At 35.1% G+C, this 12169-nt stretch overlaps 1 protein-coding gene across 46 annotated transcripts in view; it reads left to right on the forward strand.

Moving 5' to 3' along the window:
• The window catches only part of EFCAB3 (EF-hand calcium binding domain 3), a 460207-nt gene that overhangs the window by 60898 nt on the left and 387140 nt on the right, over window positions 1-12169 (forward strand). For all 46 annotated transcript variants that reach the window (XM_045044749.1, XM_045044748.1, XM_045044746.1 and 43 more), the window contains 3 exons: window positions 695-766; window positions 6447-6590; window positions 10177-10251. In XM_045044749.1, coding sequence (XP_044900684.1) covers window positions 695-766; window positions 6447-6590; window positions 10177-10251 — 291 coding nt within the window. The remainder of the gene's footprint in view (window positions 1-694; window positions 767-6446; window positions 6591-10176; window positions 10252-12169) is intronic.

Raw genomic sequence — 12169 nt, forward strand, 5'->3', positions numbered from 1 at the left:
TTTGTATTGGAGAAGTTGTTTTATCATTAAGTAAGAACCATCCACAACACAAGTTCAGCTGAGGAGAGGGCAGAGGCAACATTTTGGGGAAAGACTGACTTGGGAATATGTTCTTGGGAAATGAATTCTTAGAACCTGAGCAAAATTTCTTAGCTAAGGCAAATGGGAAAGAAGATTAAAAAAAAAAAAATCTAAGGTGTAGGTGCTACTAAAATTATTGAGCCCTTTCATGTTGCTTATCAGGATTGGTAGGATCACTGTGGAGGGTGTATATCTAAAAATAGGTAGTTAATTGGATCAGCTGATAGTAATGGGGACACTTGGGTCTGTCAGGATTGGTCAGTATTGTCAAGGTGTCTTAATGGATAGCATTTTGACTGGGTTTTCATGATGGTATGAAATAGACTCCTTAAGTTTCTCATGGCCCATCTATATGGTCACCTTTCCTTTTTCCTATATCTATCAAAAATTGAGGACCTAGCTCAGTCCATTGCACTTTATAATAGGTATTTAAAAATTATTGAGTAATTATCAAAATGAAACAAACTGACCTAATTCAGAGACAGGATATGAAAGGAGAAATAGAATTATGATGAAGTGAAGAAGTAATTTTTTTCATAGTTGTATGAAACTATGAATTTACCTTTTATGCAAAAATATAAAGAATGCATGATCTAAAGTCTTTATTTTACAGGAAATGGAATGGTGAAGTTAGATGACTTTATGAGCGCTCTCTCCAAGGAGCAAAGTCTTCCTGAATGTGATGGTAGGTAGGAAATTTATTTTAAAATGATTTGGAGGAAAGAAGTGGTTAGGTTGAAAAGAGGTTCAACTGAACTGAGTTTGCTTTTTGGGTAGATACTTAATAGTTCTGAAATTCTCAGGCAAGCCATGAAAACTTGATGCATTAGGGTAGTGATAGCTAACTTGCTTCCCTCACAGAATTGTTAGATGGATTTTAAAAACTGTAAAGTACTACATAAATGTAGAGTAAGGTAATGAGGAATTCCAATAGGTGATTAGCCCATTTTTAGCAATTGATGGGTGATTTGATTTTTAATTTTTTTATAAGGAACTTGTTTGAATGAAATACTGATTTTGTTTCCCTTGTTTTAGAACATTTCTGGAAAAATTGTATTAAGCTATAATTTACATACATAAAACTCACTCATGCACTAATTTTCATGAAATGTATAGAGTCATACAATCAACACCACAATCAGTTTGCTTGCAACGATTTTGGGTTTTTATGCAAATAATTAAATATTTTTCAGCAAGATTAACATGAGAAATGAAAGATACTAAGCCTTGGTGTTTTTATTTCCTTTTGTTTATTCATATGCTGAAAAGGAAAGATAAGCTTTTTGTGTCTTCCCAAAGGATTTCTCAGATAGAGAAAAATTAATCCAAAGGAAGAGATTTTTCTCTTATACTTACATGAAGTCTCATGTTAAAAACTACATTACTGTGGCGCCTAGGTGGCTCAGTCAGTTAAGTGTCCGACTCTTGGTTTTGGCTCCGGTCATGATCTCACAGTTTGTGAGTTCAAGCCCTGTGTTGGACTTCTTGTGGACAACACAGGGCCTGCTTGGGATTCTCTCTTTCTCTCTCCGCCCCTACCCTGTGTGCTCTCTCTCTCTCAAAATAAATAAACTTTAAAAAAAAGCTACATTATAATTTGTCACTTACGATGAATTGCTTAAGTGGTGTTCTTAAAGACACTATTAGCAAATTTCTTGAGTGCTTTACCTTGTAATCATTCATTCACGAACTCAGTCACCGTTTCATTGCTGTTTTGTGAAGTAGTGTCTTGGTTGTAGCCGACTCCTCCCTCCCATTTCCCCCATTGTACTGTTTTTAAAATTTATTTTATTTTAACGTTTTATTTATTTATTTATTTATTTATTTATTTATTTATTTATTTATTTAAATAATCTCTACACCCCACATGGGGCTCAGACTCACAACCCTAAGATCAATTGTCTCATGCTCTTTGGACTGAGCCAGCCAGGTGCCCCTAAAATTTATTTTTAATGGTGGTATCTAACACGTAACATAAAATTTGCCATCTTAACCATTTGTAACTGTACAGTTCAAGAACATTAGGGTTAAGTATATTCACACGGTTGTACAACGAATCTCTAGAACTTTTTCATCTTGCAAAACTGAAACTCTATACCCAGTGAACAACAACTACCCATGTGTGCCTCTCCAGCTTCTGACAACCATCATTCTACTTTCTGTTTCTGTGAATTTGCCTACTCCAGATACTTGACTGGAATCATATAGTATTTGTCTTTATGAATGAATGGCTTATTTCACTTATCATAATGCCCTCAGGATTCATCCATGTTGTAGCACGTGTCAGATTTTTCTTTCCTTTTCGTGCTAATATCACATTGCATGTATATGCCACATTCTGTTTGTCCATTTATCCATTAATAGACACCTGTGTTACTTCTACCTCTTGGCAATTGTGACTAGTGCTGCTGTGAATGTGGGTATGCAAATACCTCTTTGAGCCCCTGCTTTCAATTCTTTGGGATATATAATCAGAAGTGGACACAATCCAGGTTTGTAACATTTCCTTCACTCCTAAAATTCTCTTGTGCCCATTTACCGTTAATCTCTACCTCCATTCCCAGGCAACCACTGATCTGTTTTCTGTTTCCATAAAGTTGCCTTTTTTTTTTTTTTACATTTAATATAAATGAAATCATAAAACATGTGGTCTTTTGTGCCTGACTTCACTTTTTTTGAGGCTAATTCATGTTGTTGTATGTATCAGTGGTTTGTTCCTTTGTATGGTTAAATAAGTCCATATTACATTTTATAGGTATATTCCATTTTGTTGATAGTTCACCAATTTATGACATTTGCTTATTTGCAGTTTGGGACTGGTATGCATAATGTTGAAATTAACATTTGCATTGCAGTCTTTCTGTGGACATGTTTCCATGTCTTTTGGGTAGATTCCTAGGAGAATAATTGCTAATGTGTATGGTAAATTTATGTTGTACTTTTAAAGAAATTACCAAACTGTTTTCCAAAGTGGCTATACCATTTTCATTCTCACCGGCAATGTGTAAGGATTCTGTTTTCTTCCTATCCTCCACATGTAGGTATTATCTTTTTGTTTATAATCATTATAATAATTGTGTAGTGGAATTTCATTATGGTTTTAATTTTGCATTTCCCTAATGGCTGATAATGTCAAGTTTATTTGCACATGCTTACTAGCTGTTCATATATCTTTGGTGAAATATATATTCAAATCTTTTGTCCACATTTAGAATTCCATTTTGATTTATCTATAGTGTTTCAGAGTATATCTCTTTGTATACCTTTTAAAGTTGTTGCTTCAGGTATATATACATAACTTATCACACTCTATTTGTGTCATCATTTTGCCAGTTCAAGTGAAATACAGAAGCCTTATCTCCATATACATCGCTCCCTCCTTTATGATATAATTACCTTAAATATTTCCTTATATATATTTAAAACCACATCAGGTGGTATTATTTTTACTTCAACCATCAGACTTGATTAAAAAATTCAAGAGAAGGAAAGCCTACTATATTTACCCATATTTTGACTTACCATTTTCTTTTTTCCTTCTTGATATTCCAGAGGTTTTTTGTTTTATCCTTTGTTTTCTGTTTAAGAACTTCCTTTATCCATTCTTAGGTCTACTGACAACAAATTCTTTTAGTTTCCTCTCATCTGAGAACATCTTGATTTCCTCTTCATTCCTGAAGAATAGTTTTTCTGAATATGGGATTTTACGTTGATAGTTCTTTACTTTCAGCACTTGAAAAATATTGTGTCACTTATTTCTGTCTTCCATGGTTTCTGCTGGAAATCCTGTCATTCAAATTGTTTTTCTTTCCCTATAGTGTTTTTCTTAGGCTGCTTTCAAAATGTTCCCTTGTCTTTAGTTTTCAGAAGTTTAATTATGATGGATCTTGACATGGATTTCTTTGGATTTATCCTGTTTGAGGTCCACTTTTGTCTTGGATCTGTAGGTTAATGTCTCTTGATAAAAATTTGGGAAGTGTGCAGGCATTATTTCTTTGAGTGCCTTTTTAAGTCTCTTCCTCTTCTTCTGGGACTCTGATGGACACAAATGTTAGATCATTTTTATATTCCTACAGGTCTCTGGAACTGTTCATTTTTTCTTCAGTTTATTTTCTCAGTGTTGTTCATCGGATGATTTCAGTTGCTTTCAATTCATTGATTCTTACTTTTCTCTCCTCCTTTCAGCTGTTGAGTCCATCCACTGAACTTTTAATTTCAGTTATCATATTTTTTAGTCATTAAATTTCCATTTGGACTTTCTGTGTTGGTGTTTGTGCAAGAGAAAAAGCAGGCAGCTCTCCCAGTCCTCACATACTGTCCCTATACGGGAGAAGACCCCCACCCATCGGCCCAGCCTGATAGGCCCTAGGCCTCTACCACCTTTTTCCTTCCCCAGGCTCTAGGACTGACAAGATAGCTGATGGTTCTTTGAGATGCCCTGAAAAAGTTGACGTGCTGGATAAACTCTTTACCTCTCCAGGAGGAAACTAAGAGCTGGGAATTTTAATCTAATCCTGTGCTGAACAGAGGGGAGGATCACTGCCTTCTACCAGCCCAAGCCATCGCTTTATTCTACCCCCAAATACTAGACTGTGCTAGACCCATCAGAGCTCCAAGGCTGGCAAAACAGAAGCCAATCTTCTGGGGAGGCATTTTGGAAAAGCTGAATTTCTGGATATGTGGACCAAACTCTTCTTCCCCTTGGGTGAAGCTGGGAGCTAGAGTCTTTTTTTTTTTGGATCATATGGTGCTGCATTGGAGGTAGCACTTGTGGGAGGGTGTCCCAAATGTCTGTACCAGCTTCAGTACGTCTTGTTTTGCATTCTCCTGGGATACAAGAGCCTGTCAGTTAGTTTCTAATTTATCACAAAAGGAATTTATTTTTTAATTTCTGCTGAATCAGTGTGTTTGTGGGGAGAAGAAGGGTCCAGGGCGTCCTACTTAACCATCTTACTGACATCACTCACAAGCTGTTTGCTTTTTTAAAAAAAAAAAATTAATGTTTATTTATATTTGAGAGAGAGAGAGAGAGAGAACGAGAGTGGGAGAGGGGCAGAGAGAGAGACGGAGACAGAATCTGAAGGTTTCAGGCTCTGAACTGTCAGCACAGTGCTCAACACAGAGCTTAAACCCATGAGTCATGAGATCATGACCTGAGCTGATGTCAGGTGCCCAACCAACTGAGCCACCCAGGTGCCCCATCAGCTATTTACTTTTAAGTGAGAATTTTTTTCATCTAAAAATTCTGTTCACAAGATAGTATCATATATCTTGTTCTACATATTTATACATAAAAATTACCTTTTTAAGAATCATTTTAAGAATCATCTAATTCAGACATTATTTTGATCATTTCTTTGTTTAGTAATCCATAATGACGTCCAGTGACTGCCTAAAGTCGATTAACTCCTGATAATGGCTTTAATGCCCTCCACTGCCCAGCTTCCTCACTTTACCTATCCTAATATTCTATTTGAGAAAATCTATTTGAGTTTAGTTTGTTCCAAAATTGACACAAAAACACACCCGCATGCATACCTGTCGACCCCCTTAATAATTCTATGTGTTTGTAAGTTATTTTAAGAAAATTTTATTGCGTAGGCACCTGGGTGGCTCAGTTGATTGAGGGTCCACTTTGGCTCAGGTCATGATCTCGCTGTTCCTGAGTTTGAGCCCCATGTCTGGCTCTGTGTTGACAGCCTGGAGCCTGCTTCAGATTCTGTGTCTCCCTCTCTCTCTGCCCCTCCCCAACTCATGCTGTGCCTTTCTCTCTCTCTCAAAAATAAACATGAAAGCTTTCATTGCAGTAAAAATTTGTTTAAATTAAATGGAGGGAATACCGCCCAAATTTGTGAAGCATATATTCCGAAGTGTCATAAAAAGACATGTGGGATAGTTATTTCCAAGTGATAATATTTATATATACAGAAGATAAACTAAGATTAACCAAGGGCTGAGCCATGTATTGCTACAAAACCTTACCCCAATTCATTATTCAGGATTGAAAGTTTTCTACTTATTTCTGTATCTGCTACCGAGAAACAGACTACTAAGACATTTTAAATTGTTAGAAAATTAAATGGGGAAATTGTATAATATTTTTGTTCCTGTGCACTTAAGTTGCAATTAAATTGGCACTTCCTTCGGTACAGAGATTATAGCAAAGTAGAATATATTTTTGGCTCTCATTTTGTACTTTGTTGGTTTTCAGTATTAAAGATTCTGGTAATTCTTTTCATATATAACATTTCTGAAGTTATTTTCTATGCTTGTTTATTTAGTGTTAGAACTAAAATTCATCTTACTTTTGGTGTTTTCTTTTTGACTTATATTTAATACTCATTAGCATACTGCTTTATTTTCAGTGTTGACTGATGTCATTAAAGCCATTGATAAAATTAAAGATGAAAATATTGATTATGAGGATATGAATACTTGTCTTCAGCATTTTGGAGTTTACCTTTCTAAGCCAGAATTTGAGAAGATCACAGAGTTGACTGAAGCTGACAGTAAGTGAAAACTGGGTTGACACATGTGAAAAGATGGTCACTTTGCTATTTTTTTCCCTCAGAATAATGACTTTATTTTTTTGATTAGAAAAAAGTCCATTAAAATGAAGTCAATACAGAAAAATACTCAAAAGTACAACAAAACACACAAAACCCCATGATCCAGAAATACCCAGTATTAACAGTCTTTCCAGACATTTTTTTCCTATAGGCAAAAGTACAAACAAAAAGAAAGTAGAGTTAGTGGTTTTGCTTTCTGACAAGGAAGAGGTCAGGACAAAAGTCGTTAAATGGGACAAACGACTCTTTATTATGCCAAAGCCTATAATTCATAAGGAAGGTACTAGTTTTGAGTATCTATACCCTTATTACTTAGCAGCATCTTTTCTAAAGAGAAAGGGTGGTTGTGAGATAGACAAGTGTGTGGGGCTATAGATGAAATAAGAATGGCCATGCAGAGTATGTGAAGAGTACAGGAAGAGTATGTGAACTTTTATTACAATATATTTCTTCTTTTGCGTGTATTAACATTTTTCCATAATGAAAAGCAAAAAAGGAATAGAACAAATGTAAGTTATGTGCCTTACGTGAGAAAATGATAAGACTTTGTTAAAAGACATTATAGAATACCTAAATAAATTGGAATATATCCCATATTAATGGACTCAGAGACCCCCAAGTCTGCCAATTCTCATAATTAATTTACTTATCTAAAGCAATTCTAAAAAAACCCTGACTTTTTGAGGAATTAATTCTAATATTTGTATGCATAAACAAAGATCAAGAGTAGCTAAAACACTCTTGAGGAAGAAAAACGTGGATAGGGTGTATGAGTGGTGTTGGAGGGATCTTGCTACCCTGGATATTAAGACTCATTATAAAGTTACAGTAAGTAAAACAGTGTGAAAATGGCACAGGGATAGAGAAATTGATAGGACAGGATAAGTAACTTCCAAATCTATCTACACACATATAAGGAAACATATATAATGAGGTGGCAGATTACTGGGGGGGAGGGGAAGCACCAGTTAATAAATGGTGCTGGAATAATTAATGATTCAAATGTAAAAAATAGAATTGGATCCCTACCTATGTATCATATTCAGTAATGCTTTCCAGATGCGAACACTAAAATTCTCTTTAGAGAAAGAAGAAAAATTTTCTGACTTAGAGTTACAAGGAATTATTTTTAAGATACAAAATCACTAACCAGAAAAGATTTATACATTTGACTACATTAAAAATAAGAACTTCTCTTTATTAAAAGGTAATACAAACAGAATGAAAATATAAGCCACAAATGGAGCAAAGATTATTATTAAAAAAAATTTTTTTTAATGTTTATTTATTTTTGAGAGAGAGAGACGTGCAGAGTATGAGTGGGGGAGGAGCAGAGAGAGAGGGAGACAGAATCTGAAGCAGGCTCCAGGCTCCCAGCTGTCAGCACAGAGCCCTAAGCGGGGCTTGAACTCATGAATTGTGAGATCATGACCTGAGCCAAAGTTGGATGCTTAATCGACTGGGCCACCCAGGCATTCCAGAGTAAAGATTATTTGTAACACTCATAACAGTGAAAGATCATTGTGGAGAATAAATAGGAAACCCCTATAAATTAACAACCCGAGAGAAAAATGGCCAAATTACAAGAACAGCCATTGCCAGATGAAGAAACATAAGTTGCTAATAATCATATGAAGTCTTTTTATACATCATAGTAATCAGGGAAATGCAAAATTTAGGTCACAATGAAATACCTTTTGATGCTGACCAAACTGGCAAAAATTAAGGTCTGTTAATTTAATTGTTGGTAAATAAGGCAAAAGTGGTAAAAGAACTTTGAAAAACATTATGTAGTATTCTGTAAGGTTTTCATATTTCATGGCTTAGAAAATCCACTTTTTAGTGATACATCCCAGAAAATCTCTGCACTGATGTGCAAGGAGACATGTTAAAAATGCTCATAGCAGCTCTGATCTTAATAGAAAAAGGAAGGAAGGAAGGAAGGAACAAAAAGAAAGAAACAACATGATCGGTGATAGAATGTATAAATAAATTGTGGTATTTACCACTGATGCATGATGAAATACTGATAATGTGTACATTAGTGAAAATGAACTATAGTAATATACTATATGGATGGTTCTTGGAAATATAATATTGAATGAAAAAAGCAAGTCTAGATTGCTATAGTGTGATAATTTTTAGAGAGTTGTAAAACAAAATTAAGGAATATTTTGTTTATCCTGTGTAAAATTATATGTAAAAAAGCAAGACCTTGGTTAATTTAAAAAAATTCAGCAATGTTCTCTCTGTAAAGAAGCAGTAGAATAGAATGGGGGAAGCACAGAAGCAGATGCAGTGGTGTTAATAATGTTCTTCAACTGTGAGGGAGAGGAAGGGGGAAAAATGTTACAGAGAGGGAGTGAGGCAAACCATAAGGGACTCTTAAATACTGAGAACAAACTGAGGGTTGATGGGGGTGGGGGAGAGGGGAAAGTGGCTGATGGGCATTGAGGAGGGCACTTGTTGGGATGAGTACTGGGTGTTGTATGGAAACCAATTTGACAATAAACTATATTAAAAAAATAATAAAAATAAAAAGTAATTTTGTCCTTAAAACAATAATGTTCTTCAAATGGGAGGCGGGTTCAGTGGTTCAGCTAAAACATTTGTGTATCAAATAGACATTATCAAAAATAGGGAATCTATTGCTTTAGAAAGTTATATGTTCCTGTTAGTGAATGTAAATCTTCATTAACTCTAACATTCCCCTAGAATTTTTCAAAGTCTCATTTTTTTTCAAGTCTTTAAATATTTGGTTAAGAATACAAAGTAATTTGGTGCTCCTTAAAGTAAACTTCTCAAAGATTCTTTATCTTGGAAATAGGCAATAGGCTGTGCCTTATCTTTTATAGATTAGAATTGGAATTTGATGTTTTTAGTGGGATAAACAAAGGAGTAGTGTTATCAAAAGCTCATCCTATTTATATAAAACCTTTATATGCGGCCTTAGAAAATTCTTAGAAATCTTTATTCATTCTAATATTGGGATATTATATATAATCAAGGAAAGACATTCTCTAAGTATAGAATGACAATTAAAATGTTTAATAGTTTCAAAAGTGTACTGGAATAAAGATAACAATGTGAATGGTAGCCTGAGGTGGGAGAAACCAGAGGTCAAGAAAGCTCACTTCTAATCTCTGATCTTGTATTTCCTTTTGTGACCTGGGGAAAAAAATCATGATATCATGTCTAAGTATTTTTTGAAATGTATAAAGTAATACACTAATTCTTTACCGACATATCTTTGAATTGTTGTCAGGCCAAGACAAGATAATGTAAGTTAAAATTAAAAATGTTGTGCACTTGTAACTAGAAGGATTTTGATTAACTTTCCTGGCATTTTTCAGTTTTACTTTCTCCTTGTGTGTTGAATTGCTTTTTCCTCTTAGAACCATATATTTTTAGTGGTATTAGCTGCTGGCTATAATCATGTTATCTCCCTATAATTTATTTTACATAATTCAATAGTTGTCATAATTAACATTTGAAGATATTGAAGAAAATATTCTTTTCTCCTTAGAAACGAAAAAAGTGAATTTTAAAGATTTCATTGATACAATGATGACCAATACGGAACGCTTCTCTGAAAAATTATGTAAGAACATCACGTTTTGTGCTTTTATTTACTTTTTCAAGTTTATTTATTTATTTTGAGAGACAGAGAAAGAGCAGGGGCAGGGCAGAGAGAGAGAAAGGGAGAGAGAGAGAATCCCAAGAAGACTCCACACTGTCAGTACAGAGCCCAGTGCACAGCTCGATCTCACAAACCATGAGATCGTGACCTGAGCGGAACTCAAGAGTTGGACACACTTACCCGACTGAGCCACCCACCCCAACATATATCGTGCTTTTAGTGGACCAACTGGTGTGACAAACTTTAGAAGAGTGTAGTAGACTAAAAGAGGCAGTCATCCTGTAGGTCGTCAGCCAAACAGATGCCTGGCTTACTGCTGATGTTTGGTTTCAATCTTCTCTGTTCATGATTTCTAAATCTCGAGCACTTCCACGTGCAAATGAATTGAAAGTTTTTACGAGCTTACTGTTTATCCTCACACTTACTATAAAGAGCTAGAACCGTGTATATAAAATTCCTTTTTGGAAGATGTAAAATGTCTTCTCAATTTGGGGAAGTGATGCCATCTAGTGACTAGCGCTGAGTACTCATATGCAGAATTTCCTCTTTCATTTGTTTATATATTTTTTTGCATCTTCCAATTTATTCAGTAATATTTACTGAGCCATTGTTATATATGCTTTCTGTTAAGCTGATGAGCTGTTAAGATGAGAAAGACAGTCTTGGCCACTCAGAAGCTCACTGTAAAGAAATATAAGGTCCTATATGTATATTTTAAATGGAGTGAAGTTAGTTTAAAAATTGAAGCGAGAAGTAGTATTTTGTTATTTTGTGCTTAGCTATTGGGTAATAGTGCATTTTAAGTAACAGTTATTTTACCTTACACTAGAAATCAATTTAATTTGCTTTCTATACAAGGTGGAACATAATAGATTAATTGGATGAAGAGATTATTTGCATTGTTAGTCACTTCATTTATCCTAGGAATTTTAGTTTCATGGAGATAAAAAGTTTTTGTTTTTGTTTTTAAACATTTTTATTATTTATGAGAGACAGAGAAAGATAGAGCACGAGCCGGGGAGGGGCAGAAAGAGACAGAAACACAGAATCTAAGCAGACTCTAGGCTCTGAGCTTGTCAGCACAGAGCCCGACGTGGGGCTCGAACTCACAAACAGCGAGGTCATGACCCAAGCCGAAGTAGGATGCTTAACCAACTGATCCACCCAGGCACTCTGAGTTAAAAAGTTTTATTAGCACAGAGTTGTATAGTATATTATCTTACTCGTATCTATAGTTAAATTTCCTTTCTTGTTATTAAATGTTGCACATTTATATTCACTGCTTTCCTTTTTTCTTCATCTGGCTGCTCATTTCTTCACCAGACAGCTTATTGGTTCTGTATACCTCATTGGGACCTTCCATCCATTTATCCCTCAACTTGGTCCTTACCCACCAGTCTCCCTGTTTTCACTTTTCTTCCTTATCCACTTGAAAATCTCTGGTCTGTGTACCTCGAATACCCTAAAGTCTTCAGTACCCTAAATTGCCCTTTGGTTGCGCCTGTCTGACAAAACTCCCAACCCTGGCTTCTCCTCGCGGCTGACATCATTTCTAGAGAAAATCATATAGCTCAGCAGATTGAACACTTTGAAATCTTGACCATCAGTGTCTGGTGGCCCTCAGCACTACCTAGGAATTATGTGATTCCCACCCTATCCCAGTTAGTTTATTCTTTTACTCTCTGAAATAACTAATTAACAATCTCCATTCTCTCAAACTTCCATTCCTACTCCAACCTTAGCCCGTCTCACATTTAGCAGATAACTTAGCCTTTAAAAGGAAAATAGAAGCCTGTCACTATTTTGAGGATGTTAAGATATTTCCCAATATTTTCTCCTAAAAGTTTTTAAGTTTTTCTTTTTCATAGTTAAGTCTTTA

Source organism: Felis catus, chromosome E1 (assembly GCF_018350175.1).
Source record: "Felis catus isolate Fca126 chromosome E1, F.catus_Fca126_mat1.0, whole genome shotgun sequence".
Taxonomy (NCBI): Eukaryota; Metazoa; Chordata; class Mammalia; order Carnivora; family Felidae; genus Felis; species Felis catus.